Source organism: Nipponia nippon, unplaced genomic scaffold (assembly GCF_047370975.1).
Source record: "Nipponia nippon isolate SJK-2023a ecotype South Korea unplaced genomic scaffold, ASM4737097v1 scaffold_23, whole genome shotgun sequence".
NCBI classification, from domain to species: domain Eukaryota; kingdom Metazoa; phylum Chordata; class Aves; order Pelecaniformes; family Threskiornithidae; genus Nipponia; species Nipponia nippon.
In genome coordinates, this window is record NW_028262340.1 from 3,731,275 (window position 1) to 3,750,324 (window position 19,050).

The following is a 19,050-nucleotide window of genomic DNA, read 5'->3' on the forward strand; positions in this document are numbered from 1 at the left end:
TACTAACATACCACGCAGGCACAATCATCCCAAATCTGGATGTCCGCTTGCTTCGTTCCCCCTTTCATTTCCTTCATCATTAGCTGATCCCATCTTCTTTCACGCCACCTCTTTCTTCAGGGCCTTTGTTTTCTGTTTGTCTTAAAGGCGGGCCCAAACAGCGCTGCTCTCCGCCAGGATCAGTATTCAATGCACAGGCACTGGGCTGGGATTCGGGAACACCACGTTCCACAGATGTAAAGATGCTGGACATGGTCTGCTGTCACAGGTGAGCCACAAAGTCTGAATGTACTGCAGGCCCTTCTATGAAAATTAATGGCATTAAAATATCCTTAACGGGAAGGAGTCTGGCAAGGGTGAATTGGATAACCAGAGTGAAATGTTCAGGTGCTGTAGAGATGTAGAGGGCTCTGAGCTTGCTGTCTGGGCTGATAATGGCTAACGTCCATACAACTTTGTCAGTCATTTTGCTAATGTCGGAAAGCAGCGCACTTCTGTTGAACAGAGTGGAGAGATGAGGGCTGTTCTTAAGTTGTAACTGTGTAACCTGCCTGACAAAATCAGCTTGCTGGCTGGTACTGCACTCTTCACTACTGCTTTGACAGAGGCTGGGAGGTGAGATTACAGCTGATGCTAAAAATTCTGCCTTTGTCATCTAAATTCTTTCTCATGTTATAGATTATGCCCTTTCTCTGTAGCCTCCTGGCTTGCCTATGAGCATGTTCTTTCTCCACATTGCCAGGGAATTTCAGTATCCTTGCTGTTTTTAAGGTCCCTGGACTTATTGCATCCTAAAATCAGGATCTCAAAGGATTATCCCCCCCGAAGTATGTCGTTCTGCTGAACCCTTTCTGACTCAGAATTCTAAGATCTTCAACCTCTGTTTTCCAAGCCCTTTGTTTCATGGAGACCAAAAGCTTTGTTCTAACGCTGAAGTAACCAGTATTGCCTCGTTCTGTCTGCTTCCAACGTTGCTGGTCCTCTGCTGAGCTCTCTTGAAGTGTCTGCAGCGTTGGTCAAATGTACTATTAACGGCTTAAATCTCATCTCTTTGTTCATTTGCTTATATGAGAAACATGACCGATGACACCTTAATCACCAAAAGAGCTGGGAAGATATTGATGTTCTTCCCAGCTGAGCCATCTCTCCAGCTGTGCTCATCCCGCAGAGCAGCCCGGATGGGCCGAATGTTACCACGAGAGTGCTGGGGAGAGCTGTTTCATAGCCGCTCCTGAACACTTCTGTAGTGACCTTACCATTTTCTAAAATACTTTAATGTCACTTATGCTTCAAGATGTTAAGAATTTTGAGAGAGATTGATCGCTGATATTGATAGGATTTCAGCTGGCAGCTGACCTACAGGCTTTACCTATCAATTTTATCCCAGTTTTGGGGTAACCCCCCCCAAATGCAAAAACAACTAAAAAAAAATTATAACACAACCCACTTCTCCCCACCCCCCAAAAGCGCAAGTTTGCGTGCCAGTTCCTAAAGAACTTTTCACAGTTCTGAAATGAGAGCAGATACACGTTTTCAAGAAGCAGGACAAATCCACTGCCAAGAGATATATGGAAATGTTAATTTCAGAATCATAATTGAAAGTTTTTCTATTATTAATCAAAAGTTGTTTTATTTCAGTTGGATCTTCTGAAAATGTAACTAGAGATTTGAGCTAGAGATTGAGTAATTTGGATTACTGCATTCATAGTAATGCATTTTTTTAAAAAAAAAAAAAAGGAAAAAAGAAAAAGAAGAAAAAAGAAAGCAGACAAAAAACCCCATCCAAAAGCAAAGAAACAGCCCCTCCTAATTCATACTACTGTGATGGAAGAATACAGACTGTGTTCTCCTGAGCTTGAATTTGAATTTGCTAAAAAATTGAGCCAATATTTTCAGAAAGGCTGTGATGTGTTGAAGTCATTATGAAGGCCAGGTAGTTAATTAGCAAATAGATTTTTCTGTAGAAAGTCAGTTTTCATGATAACTTGTTAACACTTTGGTGTGCAAATCTATTGAAACGCTGATTTGGTTTTTTACTTCCCCCCCACGAAGTTTCAGCAATTGGGTAGAAATTCAGTTAGCTACTGTTGCTTTTTGGAAAGTTGTCTTTCTCCTTTTGCTGTTAGCACCTGACCGTAGTGCTGAGTAAACAATATTGCCCTAATTCTTCCGTGCCATCTCTTTCCAAATAACCGGTTAAATGTTCAGGTTCATACAATAGGTCGTTGGCTTGTATCTAGCACAGAGTAGCGGCTCGTGTTGAGCGATCCCACGGACTGTGATTAAGCGTGCACCGATCTGATAGTACAGCTTACAACGTACCACCTTGGGGTCCCATTCCGGACTGTGGAGTCTGGTTTCCATGGAATCTTGCAGGATGACTCAAGCCGTGGATTCTGTAAATTATTTATTGTAAAAGGGTCTAGCTCACATGTGTGCATTGATGTAGAAGCAGATTTATGGCTTGAGGAAAATTTCATGTAGAAATAGTGTATGCGTGTGGGGAATTCCTCTTTGTTACCCGATAAGGATGCGGTGTGTACAGGGTATGTGCAGCAGTGGTTACATGTTAAAATACTATCTTTTTCTTTCACTTCTTGGACAAAAATTGAGGCTTCAAAGACAAGCGAGATCATTAAATCTGAGGAAAGAGGGACTATATTATTCATGGGTAAAGTGAGCAACAAGTAATCTGTAGAGAAATTTGAATGAAGTTCCAAGCTCCGATGACTTGGAGGCCCACTGTTCCCCACCTTGAAAAGGCAGCTGGTCAGGAGTAACTGCCCACTCGGCATCATGTGGTTATTTGCCATTAGGCTGTCAAATGCCACTTTTCTCAAGACTTCAGTGTGCAAAAGCATTGGTTGAAAATGTTAATCTTGAATTAAATTTCTTACAAATGTGTATTTCCGGATCATTAGGAAATTAGGAAATATTAAATTACTGTTGGAGTAAACAGCTTTAACTCCTTGACACCAAAAATGAAATGATGAGGCAAAGCAGATCCAGACACATTCTTTGCTGTGGGTCTGATTTCCCCACTGCCATTTCTATCCAGCTGACAAGGTTCAGTAAAGTACAACCAATGGAGACAAGATTTTATACCCTCTTGGTGGTGTGAGCTTGGGTTTTTTGGGGGTGATGGTGCTGTGTCAGAGAGAGGCAAAAAGAAGAATCTTTGATATCAGGGTGCAGTCCTTAGCTTTCTAATTTTCTTGCTGAGCATAATTAGAAAAAGTTTGGATGAGACATAAATGGAGTAGAAGCATGATGTCTGACCAAAGTTGTCATGCTCTTTGCTGTAGCTTTGTGGGGCAGGCAGGGTGGTTGCTTGGTTGTTTTGCAGCCTGTGCGTATCGGGGTCATACCAAGCTGTAATCAATCTGCAATCTCGATGCAAAGTGAGGATGGCAGGGCCAATGCTTCATTTATCAAGACTTCCTTTTGATAATGCATGTTTGTCACTATACATGTGTATATATTAAAAAATCAGAGAATTTAGCTCCCTCTACCTTGATTTAAGCCACTAAGCGTGTCATTTTACCTAAATGATTTCTTAGCAGAGGAACAGATGCCAAAACCATGTTGCCAAGTGTCAGAATTATGGTATTTGTGGCTGTGATGGGAACTGTTCTGCATGGAGTTCGATATCTGAACTAAGGCGACAGAAGCAAACTCCCATCGTGCCCTTGAGGAATAATTTCAAGGTCAGTCATTAACAAGTGAGATGGATTGTTCTAAAAATAGAGAGTGGAAGTAAGATCGTTGCTGGTCTTTAACGATATGTGCAGTAAGGTTTGAATCTAATCGTAGTGTTGCTCTTAGAAATTCATCTGTCTTTCCAGAAAGAATGGCTTGGGAAGCAATCAGTGAGAGCATGTGTGTGGCATCGGAAAAGAGGTTCACTGGGTTAAGCGTAGACCTTCTTCGATCTTGCAGTCTAGGGGAAAGAACATGGGGCTTTGGGGGTCAGTGGGGTGAGTGGGGGACAACAGCAGCAGGGGCGGCCCAGGATGAGAACGGGGAGGATCAAAGGGGGAAGGAAGGACGGGTCCCCTCCGAGTGCTCCCAAGGCAAGACGAGGCGTCGATGCCATCGTACACGTGACCTCTCTAAACCAAATGAAACACATCTTAGTAGATTCTGAGCAATTTACTCTTCTGCAGCATGGATCTACATTCTGCTTTTTTCCTCTGCCTCACTACTTGGATCCCTGAACATGAGTATCACCTACCCTCCAGTGCACATTTGTGTCAAAATTAATCACACTGCCAGCGGACAGCGAACAATAAATATGAAGAGCTTTAGTAGGAACACACATTAAACAGCATCTCATCTGTCCTAGAGAGTCTGCCGTGCAAGAATTGTGCTTGTGATTCGAGATTTGATGTCTCATCTCTGTGTATTTCCTCTGGTCAGAAAAAGTTGTTTTCTTACAATGAGGTTATGATCCTGGTTGTTTCCTAATACGAGTGAGCAAGAGACTCAAAATGATGATGATATGAGTAAAACAACAGTAAGGAGCACTGAAGTAGAAGACGGCAGTGCTTCCCCTGAATAATTTTCCTGTGTTGTTAACCTTTAGTAAGGTGGTAGTTTATAAGTGATAGGCAGATACAGTTTTTGTATTTTTGTCTGTTTTGGTAGCCATCGCTACTGGTGCACAGCATTGCAAGGGTAATCTAATTTTTTTGAACCAAAATTGGCTTTAATGTTATGCACTAGATAACAAACCCGTAAGATTTCTTGGGAACAGGTATATTTTTAAAAATACAAAAAATTTTGATATCTTGTTTGGTTTCTGGCTTCTGAACTGCCCACGTTTACATCCATTGTTTTCCATTGTTTTCATGTGTGCATGTTAGAAACTTTATCTTTATCTAAGGAATATTACTCTGTGTAACAATCTGATCTCAGTGTTTATGATTAACCAAAGCACAAAATATCACACATTGCATGATAAAATTTGGTACAACTACTGCTGCAATTTACCTGTGTATGAAGTCACCCTTGATCTCTCGCTTTGGTGCGAAGCAAATCTGACATCCCTGCTTTGTTTGGTCCCCGCGTTGGCCTCCGCCGATTTCAAATTTGATTTCGAGGCCTGTCTTTGCATCTCCTGACGGAAAGTGGAGTGCGCCGGTTGGGACCGGGTTATTTCCTCTCATTAGCTTTGTGTTAGGCTTTCTGTACTCTCAGCAGCTCCCTGCACAGCATATTTTAAAAGCATCTTTTTTTCTGTTGTTCTGTTTGAATTACACACCTGCAAAGTGGTGCTACTGTTAGAGTTAGACTGCTTAAGAAGCAAAGCTACTGCTGTATTTTATCCTGACCCGTAATCCGACAAGCACAGAATGACTGAGGACAGCAAACCACCTTCTTGCCTTCTCTTAGACTAACTTTCTTCGTTATCTCTTTTCTTTGAACTGCATAAGTATAAGGAAAGAATAGTGAAGAGTTCTCTTATACTGTAAAAATATGGAAACATATGTGCTAAAAACACATGTAGTGCTAAAGAACAGAAGAACTTGTGATTGCTTTTAGGGCTTGAGCCAGACGTGGCTGATAGGCCATAGGCCAACAGCTTCCGTCTGGCTGGAAAGATCCCTGTCTCGCAAAGAAGGTGTTCCCGATAGAGCCGTGGACTGTCATTAGCAGCTGTGATCAGATATGAAATGAGGACCGATTTATGGAGGTTTTTTGCTTTTCAGAAAGAAGAGAATGTGATTTTAACTGTAGCAAATTCAGTTTAAAACCTGAATTTTTTTGTTTGTTTCACCATTTTACCTGTGCTTTAAAGGAATAAGGATGAATATTTCTATGTATTTTCTGGTATATGTTTGTGCATATGTGGTCTTGCCATCCGAATGTTAGATCTAACTAGCAGTTCCTAGCTTTGGAAAGTTATCTCGAATGAAGCCAGATATTATTCATGTTAACTTTCTACTAATCGTAATTAAGTAAATCTCAGTAACACTTTTGCTGATAAAATTTCAAAATTGTTTTCTTTGCAGAATATCAGTGTAGACTTCTGTAACGTTAGGAATTAGGTTGTCTGGGTCTTTTCAACTTGAAATGCACAGCAGTGGTACACAGCTAAATGCGCTGGCTTGGCTGACAGTGAGATGTGGCGTGTGATTTAACTGGTCAGAATGGACTCTGGTAAGTAGAGTATGTATTCGAGAGATGGGACTTCTTCACTCTTCCTTATGTTCTGTCTTCAGAAGTAGCAGAGCTGAGTAAAAGTTTTATCTTGAATACTCTTCATTTTATTTGTTGTCTCTTCACAGACTTCCCTAAACCAACAAGGCAGCATAGACACCAGCTGTACATTTTCTCCGATTTATTGTCTGGGGCTTGTTTCCATCGCTCTGTGCAGCGCAGTAGCATCTCTTGATTGAAACAAAGCTTATTACCCTCCTGACTCTGTCTTCCATCTTGTTAGTATCCAGAGACCCAAAGGGGCTGAGTGATAAGAAGTCGACTGTAACAGGGAGATGAAGATGTCCCAGTACGGAAATCACACTCCATTGCAGCCCCTGTGCTTGTTTCCCAGCCCATATGGTTTGAATGTTATTTTTAACCTATAAAGCACCAAGCTGATTCATTAGATGCAACGGTTATAGATATTTGAACCAAAAGCTGCTACCTTGCTGTACCAGAAAAAGGAGTGAAAAAATCAGTCATTCTTGCTGGTTTGCTTCTCGGAGAGAAATGGCACTGTTACCGTGCTCTTTGCCGTACTTGCAATGAGTCTGAATTCTATAAATTCCATCATCTCACATGCAAGTTTACAGTTTATAGTAAGGGGACACTGGATAGAGAAGATAGGAACAGATACCGCATCAGGCCAAAAGTCCATGTAGCTCGGCAGCCTGGCTAACAGCGGTGAAGAGTCGGTGCTTGTGGATGAAGGTTAGACCAGGATGTGCATATATATATGTGTGTGTGTGTATATATATGTGTGTGTGTGTGTATATACACGTGTATATACATGTGTGTGTCTGCCCTCATGGCTCTGGAAGAGGAGTGAGCGCAAGGTTTCAGGATTTATTGCTTTGTAGGTGAAGAAAACCGCTAGATCACTTGTCTGTGAATCTGCGACTGAATTTTATGGAGAATGTTGTGTATATGCTGGTACTTTTTCAGGGGTAGATAAATTTTGTAAAATTCCCTTCATTCTCTAAGTGCTCCAAGTTCACTTTAAAAATCTGTACTAGTTACTAGGGGTGTAGGAAGTCAAAAGTCTAATGCTTTCCATGCGAATGCAAAGTATCTGAATATTTTTATTTTTAGCAGGTTTGGGATGAATTCTTGAAAAAGGGTTAAACAGCAGCCAAAACAATTCATTGTAAGATCTTCAAAGCAAATCAGATTTTTTAATTATATCAAATTAAGGTTATTAAAAGTTAAGTTCTGAACTGAGAGCATTTTCCAGTGAAAGGTGCTGCAACATCATTATTTCTCCCCAAAACGCACTTACTGTACATTTCTCAAAGCCATCAGCCTTGATTGAAAGCTAATGAAAAAGCTGTCCTGCGTCAGTTTATTCCTTGTATCCATTAAGAATAATTACGGCTGAACAATTTTTGATGCCTGTAACCTTCGCAAGTGTTGCTAATGGCATTATAAATTGCTCCTTGTCCAATGACTACAGTCTGAAGCTTAATTCAAAAGCGCTCTGTCAACAGGGCTGATTTGTGTGGTTAATGAGTGCGTTTAAAACAACAGCCTCGGCTCATGCATCCTAATGTCGATAAGAGGATGTGGTTCAATAAAGAGGCTTGTCCGTAATAATTAGCAGCGACAAATGCTCTGGATTAGACTGATCGCAGCATTAATGACTCTGCTTTCAGCCTGTTACAGAAAAAAAGTTTCCAGCTCTAACTTTTCTGGGCTTAGATTTAACTTTTAAGGAACGGTCTTCTGTAAGCAATGGTGCAGCTAACTAAACATGAATCTTTAATATACGCCGTGTCAGTAGAGTCACGGAGCAGTCCAAGGCCTCTGTAAAGACTCTCATGGCCAAAGTTAGATCTTTCTGAAAACATTTTTTTTCCCAAATGCATATCGGTGAAATAGTGGGGCAAATCTACCTTCCACCGTGTTTAGGATGTGAGCTTTGTAATGTCGTTCTTAGTCACGATAGTATTTGCATGGCTTTCCCATGTACTGCCTGTCCTGCAGTTTGGTTTTCCTTTAAGATACGTGAAATCGGTGTTGGATTTAAAAATACATTTAGGCTTTTAGCATAGAAAAAATACATCAGAAGTGAATCCATGAGGTACAGCTTAAACGCTATCCGTAATATGCAGGAAAAAACTCCTTTTAAATGCAAGGCTCCGCGCCGTTCGCCTAGCCATTCCTGCATTTGATAAACCAGTGACTACTGCTGCCATCTTAGTCTGTATCACCTTCAGATCTCGGCGTGCAAATTTTACATTTGAAGAATCTGGGAACAAAAAGCACAAGCACAGGATGTGGAATGTTTTCCCACTTATTCCCTCCTTTCTTCTCATCTCTCTTTTTTTCGTGTGTACTACGTTTGGTCAAAGTCATGACTGATGAAAGCTGCGGGTTGAGATGACGGGAAGAGGACGTGCTGAGATCTTTGCGTGGTTTTACTGAGGAATGGACTGGGACAGCGTTTCTTTTCTGTGCTGAAGAAGTCTTTCTGCATGGTATGTGGATGCCTCAGCAGCAGCTGCGGTATTTTCAGGGTTAACGCTAGTGCAAACGTGTACCTGAGCTGTGCACAGCGATGTCTGGGTGATGAAGGAGGGAATGCATTGACTGAGTCACACCTGCAAGGTAACCTTCTCCTGGGGGTAGGAGGAGGACTGGGAATTTATGAAAGTCAATATATCAGCTAATGAAGGTGGCCGAAACAGGTTTCCTGATGGAAAACCTGAATTTGTCAATTCTGTCAAAGATCGAGTGCTTCAGATGTCTTAGAAGCAGAGGGACATTGTGGTAAATCTTGTCTTTTTTTTTTTTTTTTCTGAAACAAACCCAGACAAAATTATTTTTAGATTTAGGCTTTGGGGATTTGTACACATTTTTGGGATACGGATTCTGCTCTACCTCATCCGTGGGCCCATCGAGCTTGGTTCTAAGATGTCGGTGATAATGGCTCAAATGTCTTAACAGCCTAATCCTATTACACCCATCTCAGCAGAAAATAAATTCATCACACAATTTAGAAAATAAATATCACAATGCACAATTACAGAAAGTACATTTTTTTCATTCCTTTAATTTAAAAACTTGGCAGGAAATACTATAGAAGGGCAAAAACCTGAAGAAGAAAAAGCGTATAAAATATGGGATTTTCTGTTTGAGACAGAATGGCTTGACATCTCAGTAAAGCTGGAGACCTTTCCTTAGAAATAGTGGTTTGGGTTTCTTGCAAAAATGTATTATGATCTTTTCCTGTCAATGAGCGATGTAAAAAAAAAAACCAACCAAACCCTGTTCTTGAAACTATAAATGGTCAGTAATCAAACACTAATTACCCCTTTATATCTGCAAGTGAAGGTGAATCTAATTGATACCAATAACAAAGACAAAGGAAAACACTTGGACGTATCCTGTTTTGATATTTAAATAAATTTCTTATTTTTCCATTCTCCTTGATATAAAAATCTTCCTCTTAATAACAACAAGACATAATACTTTAAAAATTTGTTCTTGTCTTGGCAAGACAATAATTAATTATTCTCCTTGCATTTTTTACCACATTGCTTTTCTCTAATTCAGACATATTGAAAACACTAAATAAAACTGGAATTCAAGTACAAATAAAACTCAAATACAGATAAAAACTTCTCCTGAGGATATTTTCCTAAAAATGTTTTTTTGGGGGGAGTATTTAAATTATCTAACTGAAGCTGTATTGGCAGAACAATGAATTCAGGATTATTTTCCTGTACAATGAAAGGAGTCGTCTTAATAGTGCAAAATGATCGGTCATAGTAAAAACTCCAGTAATTTAAAATAATCTCTCTAAAATGGGCTCTGAGAATAGGACATATAATGCACCATGGTGCTTCTCTAAGGTATGTGTAAGGAGATACCTTCCTTTATTGCTTTTACAATTTTTCTTCCTCCCCCACCTTTCTCTCCTCCTTTTTCCTTCACAGTTTAATACGGAAAAAGAAAATTGCAAGTTACTACGAGATGAGGTATAAAACAAAAAAGGCAGATGAAGGGTTAGGTTCAAAACCAGTCAAGCCAGTGGGAGCCTGTAGGCCCATTAGTAAAATTTGACCAAAAGAGAAAGGAGAGGGAGAAGAAGAAATGAGCAGGCAAGAGACAAAAGGTCTAGAGCGGAGAAAAAGTGGGAGAGAAAGAATCACCTTACTCAGAAAGTAAGGTAGCTTGACCAAAAAAAATGCGAGGAACTTGCTTTAGTACCTGTCAGAAATGAAAGAACCTGAATAACAGAAATATCTTTTAGCCATTTGAGTTTTTAAATATGTTTACTTACGCCTCCTCTCTCTTGTTTCGGCAGAAAAAAATAATCTTTATCTACTGACTTTGTACCTGACATTCATGATTTTATATAACTGTGATAATATCCTATTTCTCCTACGTTGCCTCCTTTCCAAACTGAAAAGGCTTGTCAGTTTAGTCTCTCCTTACGTGAAATGCATCTGGTGTCTCTGATGATTGCTGTGTCCTTCTATATCTTACCTAATTCTGCTAGAATTTGGACAATTGTGTCCTCCTTGAACGTGGCATCCACATCAGTTTCTAGCTATCTGTGAAATTACCTTCGGAATAAAGTACCAGAACTTCACGGTGGCTGCAGAGACGCAGTGGAAAAACAGCTTTTGAAATATGAGTCAGCTGAAAGCTGAACTGCCGTGAACGTCTCTGAAGATGTTTCCCTTTGACAACTCACAGTGAGCTTCCGCAAAACATAAAATAATGTATTATGGGATAAATACTAAATTCAAACAACAATTTATTTTGATTCTTGTGTATCAGAGCCGTATAATGTACGTTATTTTAATTGCAGCCTGCTCAGTGCAGACTCTGCTGTCCATCACGTGAGGTGTCACAGAAAATCAGATAAGAGGAATAATCCGAATTTTTTTTTTTTAACTGGAGTACAGTAGCCTCTCTGTATCTGGCGTTTGTTAACAGAGTTTGAGAATCTTTCAGTTAATGTGTAGAGCTACTGTGTTAGAGTTTAGTGTGTACTGAAAAAAATTTGTAATCTCAAGTCGAAATAGGTTTATTCAACTTAAAATAGATAAAGTCTGGTATTTTTCATTGCGATTCTCAAATGCCAGATTTCTGTATTACTGAGTGTGGCAAAACAGTCTTTTCTGTTATGTTAAAAGGTCTAGAACAGAATAGGCTACAGCAAATGTTAATTTTGAATGGCATGGCTTCTCCCTTTTGCATTCGGGGACGAGCTGTCCGGCGGATCAGACGCGTGTGTACGTAGAGAGGGGAAGGGGGGTTCGGAAACCATCGCCTGCCCTTTGGGGTAAGCAAAGAAGGAGCACTGGAAAAGGGTTGAACTCTGTCAGAGTTCAAAAGGAAACATTTATTCCAACTTGCAGTATTATTTTTCTCTTTCAGTCTGTAAATACCACTGTATTTCTTGCATAGTGACTGCACGTGTACTTATACTGGAGAAGGTAAAGGTTTGTTAGTGTTTGAATGAGCCATGGAGCCGTTTCTGGATGCTCCCTGGTGTCAGCAAAGGCAGAAGTCAGACCTGTTACCACCTCTTCTCGGAGGGCAGTCACCGCTTAGACTGTTCTTGGCCAAGGAAGAGGACACATTGCAGGGAAGTGAGGCTCTGGATACTAAATATTCAGAGACTTTGCTGCCAATCAGTGTGAGCAAAATAAGACAAATCGCTTACCTGCAAAATACCTGAAGCTGTGCCCCCGAAGAGCTGTTTACAGGAAGGAATTTCCTTATTGAGAAACAGTCTAAATCCAAAACCGACATGAAAATTCAGCCCATTTGAATAATCAACTGAGAGTACAGGCATGGTCCCACGCTAGAAACCAGGAAAATAACAATTACTTTCTAAACGCGGTTAGTTCAGATCGTTCCTCCTCCTCACTGAGTTGTGGAAGAAACTTTGAAACACCTTTGAGATCCAGTCTCAACTGTGGCAGCTTTCTCTAGAAGTCACAAATATTTAATGAAGTCTGAAGTGCTACAGATATTTTGGAACAGTAGTTCGGTGATGAAAACGCACAGGCACGCTGTCAGGTAAGAGCGCTCTGACGTCCCAGCTCCTCGCCCTTCTGTAACAGTTCCCTGCAAAGGGGGTCTCACCCTGCCCTTTCTCAGAAGTCGTGTGCTTGCAAAAAAGATTACTTTCATTTACTTCCTTTAAAACCAAGTTGTTAAGAGCAACCTTTATGCTTTAATTGGGTTTGAATGAGTATTTACTGTGATTTTCATGATACTTATAACTGGGAACCATGACTAGGTATTTTGTTTATTGCTGGTTTGATTTGACATTGTCCGTGGTCAGACAAGCTCCCGTAGGCCTTTGGAAGGACTCTGCTTCAGACCTGGGAGGAGTACCAGGGAGGAGAGATGTGGCTGAATTTGGACAAAGACTGATTTATACATTATTCATGTCAGGCAGGTGGGCTTTTTTTAATATTGTAAGAAAGAGCCACATTATTTTAAAGCAGCAACTGAAAACACTGCAGGGAATGCCTGGAGTATCCTGATACAGAAAAGGGGCAAGAAAATCTGGACTTATGTGGTGGGTTGACCCTGGCTGGACACCAGGTGCCTACCAAGCCGCTCTATCGCTCCTCTCCTCAACTGGACAGGGAGAGAAAATATAATGAAAGGCTCATGGCTCGAGATAAGGACAGGGAGAGATTACTCACCAGTTACCATCATGGGCAAAACAGGCTCAACTTGGGGAAAATTAGCTTAATTTATTACCAATCAAATCAGAGTAGGGTAATGAGAAATAAAACCCAATCTTAGAACACCTTTCCTCTACTCCTCCCTTCTTCCCAGGCTCAACTTCACTCCCAATTTCTCTCCCTCGTCCCCGCCGGCGGCGCAGGGGGACGGGGAATGGGGCTTGGGGTCAGTTCATCCCACGCTGTCTCTGCCGCTCCTTCCTCTGCAGCGGGAGGCCTCGTGAGCCCTTCCCACGGGCTGCAGTTCTTCATGAACTGCTCCAGCACGGGTCCCTTCCACGGAGTGCAGTCCTTCAGGAGCAGACTGCTCCAGCGTGGGTCCCCCACGGGGTCACAAGCCCTGCCAGCAAACCTGCTCCAGCCTGGGCTCCTCTCCATGGGGCCACAAGTCCTGCCCCTCCAGTGCAGGCTTCCCACAGGGTCACAGCCTCCTTCGGGCATCCCCTTGCTCTGGCGTGGGGTCCTCCACGGGCTGCATGTGGATCTCTGCTCCACCGTGGACCTCCATGGGCTGCAGGGGACAGCCTGCCTCGCCATGGTCTGCACCACGGGCTGCAGGGAATCTCTGCTCCGGCAGCTGGAGCACCTCCTCCCCTCCTTCTGCACTGAGCTTGGTGTCTGCAGGGTTGTTCCTCTCGCGTATTCTCACTCCTCTGTCTGGCTGCAATTGTGCAGGGCTTTTTCCCCTTCTTAAATACGTGATCCCAGAGGCGCTACCGCCCTCGCTGATGGGCTCGGCCTTGGCTAGCGGCGGGTCTGTCCTGGGGCCGGCTGGCACCGGCTCTGTTGGACAGAGGGGAAGCTTCTGGCAGCTTCTCACAGAAGCCGCCCCTGCAGCCTCCCCCTACCAAAACCTTGCCACGCAAACCCAGTACAACTTACCACTGTAGACCAGTGAGCAGCGATACTAAGTGCTTCCCCCGGGCGGTCCTGGCTGCTAGCCGCGGGGAGCAGGCACGCGAAGGCAGGCCGAGAGGCTGGGAGGGTGAGCGAAGGCAGGTGACGCCGTACGGCAGCCTCTGCCGCAATGCTCTTGGCTGCTCTTGGGTGAGCTGGTGCACGGCGCTGTACAGTCAGTAATGTTTCAAAATACCTTTCTTGGCACTTGCTCGTCGTTTTTTTGCTTGTTTTGTTTTTTCTTCCCTTAGCAAAGATGCCAACTAACTAAAGGGAAGTTTTGAAAGAATAGTTTTATGCCTGTAAAGTGATTCTGACGTGATTAACTGAGCATCACAGATAGTAACCCATTCATTTAGTCCTCTCTTCTCAAAGTTAGCACTTTGGAGTGGCATGCTGTGGCTAATACCGTACAAATTGCTGGAATGGGCAGTTAAACGTTGAGGTCAGAGGTTAAATGAACATGGTTGTTTATGAGGACACAGCCCGAATCCATTTGCATTTTAATATTCTTTCTGTGAGACGAAAAACCATTTTGAGGACAGCTTGTTTGGAAATCCCATTAACAGGTTATTTATGGGACTCATGACTGCGTGACCCTTAGCCTTGTTTTGTTAAACATGAACTAGACATGAATCAGATGGGCGGCTGGGCTGCTGCTATTGTTTTCCATAGCATTAAATGTCATTGAATTCAATTATTCTGAATCTGACACTTTCTAAGTTATTACCCTCATAATGCTCAATTTTCCTTTTTCCTTTGTCAACCTTATTATTTCTATCTGCTTTAAAAAGCAGAGACACTCTAAAAGGGCCGTTTCCTCTCTTATCACTGATCTAGGTGAGAATGGAGAGCTTATCTACACAGCTCTTAAATAAATAATTGGGAAGACACAGTTTGAAGAAATTAGAAGATTCCAGCTCCTATCACGGTGCATTTTAAGGAATACAGAAATCTAAAAATTCTGTCAGGGTAGTAAAATTAGCCGTGTAAAGGTCAGGTACTAAATTCATAGAAAGGGAGGGCTTTTAACCCTTTTTGGCAGGAGTATAAAACGATGAATGAGAAATCAGACGGAGATGGTGATGTTGCTATCAATCAAAATGTGAAAAAACCTCCATATTTCCAAATGACGAGTTTTATAAAACAAATTTAGCTTTTATGCCTTTTGACACAAATCTTTAATTGAAAGGAGATAGTGTACTGGATGACAGACTGTAGCAGAAATTAATGACAAAACACTGAGGCCTCTCATGTGAGAGTTGTGTAGTTGAGAGCAGCGTTATCTTTGCTAAAGGCCATGGTAAGTCCTAGTGATCAATATTTCCTATCTTACATACTCTTGGTATTTGATCTCTTACTGATCCAGTATTTATGGTACTAATCAGATATTCAGAGGACTTCCAGCTTTTTGAAGGCAAAAATCACACCTACGGAGTGCACCGGCTGACGGCACGTAGCTTCGCTTCAGCCCCAAGTATCTTTTGACCCAAAAGAGATTCTGTGGTGCGTGTAAGCTGGGAGCTGAAGCAGGGCTACGCGGACTCATGACGGTTGCGAACAGGGTGAACGTCTGTGACCGTTCAATCCAGTTCTTCCACACAAGCCTAAGAACTTCCCGTGTTTAGTATAGGTTTGAACTATAACAGGTCTTCGCCCAGCTGGAGGGGAAAAATGACGAAAACAAATCTTCCAAGCCTGTGTAAGGTCTTACAGGTGGGATTTTTACTGTATCAGCTAAAGAATTCAGTTTGCGTAAATTCGGCTTTTAGCCATTTGCCTTCAGAATACAGTGCATGGACGTGCACACGCACACACTTACTTCAAGTGCTTTATGGAGTCCCTGACTGAAGAGGAGATGTTTTTATTCTGAAGCAGGTCATAAAGCATATAAAGAGAGTGGTGAAAGCACATAAAGAAAGTAGCGTAGGTACTCCTTCAAAGTTTACAGAGAGGAAAAAGTTGTTTCAAAGAGATCAGGGTTCAAATGCGTGTCAGATTTTGTAATTTTTTTTTTTTTTTAATTACGTAGCAGGATGTTTTGGGATAAAAGGCATAAGCAACATCTAGATCTCTAGAGACATCTGGTCAATATTATGTTCGTCACTGCAGCTTTCGTCGTCTGGTTTACAGGGCAGGAGCAAGCCCTCATGCGAGATCCCCTCCATGTTTAGGTCTTGAAAAATAGAACAGGTTTCTTAAATCATAGGTATGTAGGGGGGTGTGTGTGTGTATATATGTATATGTACATATATATATATATTTACAGTGAAGACTGCTTTTTCTGCAAGACTGGTTTTAACAAGAGTAGCTGATCCCCCCTGAGAAGGGTCGCTTGCTGCCGCGTGGGCCGCTGCTCGGCAGGCACGGTATTGCTGCACGCATTCTGCAGGTATTTGCATTCTTCTCTCCCTCCCTCTTTCCTTCCCTCTTTTCCCTTCCTTTCTTTTCCACATTTAAAATAGATTTCCAGTATGAATTGGCCATCAATGGAATTCTTCTTTAGTGGTTAATTTATTCTTAATAAAACTGGTGGGTTTTTTTCTGAAGAAAAAGGAACAATACATCTTTAGAACAAGTTCGTAAGTGTCATGATTTTTCTACTAATTTATACTACATACTCCTCCTTTTAAATGTTAAATTACCTCATTGTATCTCTGAATATCATATATACTTGGGCCTGAAATTAAGCTTACTGTATAGTTGTCAAAATGACCACAATTTGCTCTATGAAATGTCCTGATTGCATGTGTAATTCAAAGCAATCCTAATCTCTGTATAAACCAGTACAGACTGCTTAGGGGCAGAGTTTATGTATGCTGATTGGGCCTTCAGTTTAGCTGAGCGTGAATACACCTGCATGTTGAAAAAGATGCATTACGGATTTTCAAACTCCTAAATGCTGAAGAGAAAGGAGAAAGAAAGAAGAGACGAAAAGCTGTTCCACCACAGTAAAGGTTTCACGAAAGGCTCAGGTTTTCATATACATGTTTGTTCCGAGCGCTGTTGAAAGCTGCCTCGGTATTACCGCTGAAGTGAATATATTCATGTACCACAAATTGTATTGCAAATACGACTCCTGGTTCTAACTCTTGGTTTTGTCCCATTTCTTACTGAAGTGTGTGATTTCAACAACAAAGATGAATCATATCAGGAAAACCCCTTCATTGAAAGTAGCCCCATCCTGAAACTTTAATATTGTTCATCTTTCTAAGAAATACTTTCTCTTGAGGTATTTTAGATACTTAGTCAGGAAGCAGCTGACTGTCGAGGGAAGTTGCTGTAAGTCTTCTGAAATACTGCATAAGCCTGTGACGCTTTCTGGAGGACCCCGTGCTTTCAGAAACACCCGAATGGGGTTGATTCTTCCATATATGTCATTTGTTAACAAATCGGTTATATGGCAGAGACATTTAACTATTTCATATTCTCTATGTAATAATTAAGGCAGATGTAGTGCAACACAGGTAGCTGGTATGCTGTAAATAAAATACTTTCCCATTCTGAAAAATGTGTCGGAAAGGCAGATGTGAGCATGCACCGCAATGGAACAGCTTATGCAAATGCATGCGGATTCCATAATGTGAAGCCCTGTCTGTTTTGTTGCAAAGAACGTGTAAATTAGGGAAAGTTCCCACATAAACTGCATTTCTTGGTTAGTTATGTATTATTTTAATGATCTGAATTCTGCCATTGTAAGCAAAAATGACTGTTCTCTATTTAGCGTCAATCACGGTTACTTTGAAAGTGAAAAAATACATCACAGTGAGTAATTTACCCAAAGCATTTAGGCTTTACCTCTGTCTGCATCGTACCTATGAGCCGCTCGTGATTTACTCAAAATGATATGTAACACTCTGCCTTGAAAATATTTTTCTAGTATTTTTTTATCAACCTTGAGAATGAACCGTCAAGTTTGACCTGTAAAGTTTAGCTGCAACTGAAATTATCATCTGTGATAAAGTTATTGCTGTGTTTTACTGAATAAGCATAAAATAGTTCCCAGTAAGAGTTTCTTGCTCGTGGAGCTCTTATGTCGAGTTCCACAAACGCCTCTGTGTGGATTGCAATCTGTTTTTCATTAATAAGTGACCCACGCAAAGTGCCAGTTCTCCAACGTTCATGAAAAATGAGCATTAGTAAGAAGGAAAGGCACAGCTTTATCAAATCACACGAGGGAAAAAAAGTCCTTGTGGAAACTCTTCTGTATAATTCTAGTTGTTGAGTCTTCACCATTGAGTGACTGGCTTGGAACCAAGGCCGAACTGGTCAATAAGGGTTACCGCTTCAGAAGTGCACGCAAGTCCAGAAGCGCTCTCCTGCCTGTGGATGTAGCCTCAGCCAACAGTTTGGAATGAAGGTGCGTGGTTTCTTCACGTCTGTTGTTACTGAAAAGTAGGATTTGCAGTGTTTTCACATCCTTAAAAGTTTCTTCAGTTAAAACTTCCAAAGATAAGAGTATAACTGTTTCGCACAGCGGTGCGCCTCGTGAGCAGGTTATGATACGGAACATAAAAGTGGCCGATAACAAAGGCTGGCTGGACACAGCCCAGAGCAACCTGCTCCGGTTAGCCCGGCTTTGTCTGCACGTATCGCGTGTGATCTCGAGGCTTCCGCGGCCTGCCCGAGCACCCAGGCAGGACAGACTACGTTGTTCCTAAACGTTTGTATCACTACAAGAAATTCTTCCTATGCGTAGATGCCTGAATGATACGCTTCGTCGCTGTCGTTTCTGCAAAAGGCGCCTTTTAGAGATTGCAGCTGCCAAAAAAGCGTATTATTCAAGACAGCGGTACCAAAATCATCAATGCAAATTGAGCTCATAAAGCCCTCCCAGACCCGAACCTCTTGCTGATTAGGATTTGAAGATTCCTGTGCAGATCTGCTGCCAGTTGTAGTTCTGCTCCAGTGAGAACTTGTTCTTCACCTCTTACTCAGAGAACCTAAGAAAGCATTTTAAAGGCTATTGGCAGCTTTGCTGCTCGTTTTCTTCTTTTTCATGTTCTGATTTTACACCTTTTAGGCATTGCATGAAAAACCAAGCCAAACGTGACTATTGAGAAATACAGAGTGTTTCCAAATAAAGCGTTTAAGCCCATGAGTTTCTATGCATTCTTTTAGGTCACCTGGGCTCTTGCTAGAATATGGCTCTGAAGTATTAATATGAACGCTTTTCCTAATGTTCGGAGATCAAAAATTACCATAAATACATGCATCGACTCTAAATCAT

The 19,050-nt window shown here is 41.6% G+C and overlaps 1 protein-coding gene across 6 annotated transcripts in view; it reads left to right on the forward strand.

Annotated features, from left to right (window-relative positions):
- LOC148055370 (uncharacterized) overlaps positions 1–19,050 on the forward strand; it is a 243,809-nt gene that overhangs the window by 176,715 nt on the left and 48,044 nt on the right. For 5 of the 6 annotated variants that reach the window (XR_015705479.1, XM_087760909.1, XM_087760910.1 and 2 more), the window contains one exon: positions 148–268. Coding sequence is in view for 4 of the 6 variants with exons in the window: in XM_087760909.1 (XP_087617035.1) it covers positions 148–268 (121 nt within the window). In the remaining 2 variants the exon portion in view is untranslated. Of the gene's footprint in view, positions 1–147; positions 269–3,560; positions 3,695–19,050 lie in introns of those variants that run through there. The other variant, XR_015705478.1, reaches the window with a different exon arrangement.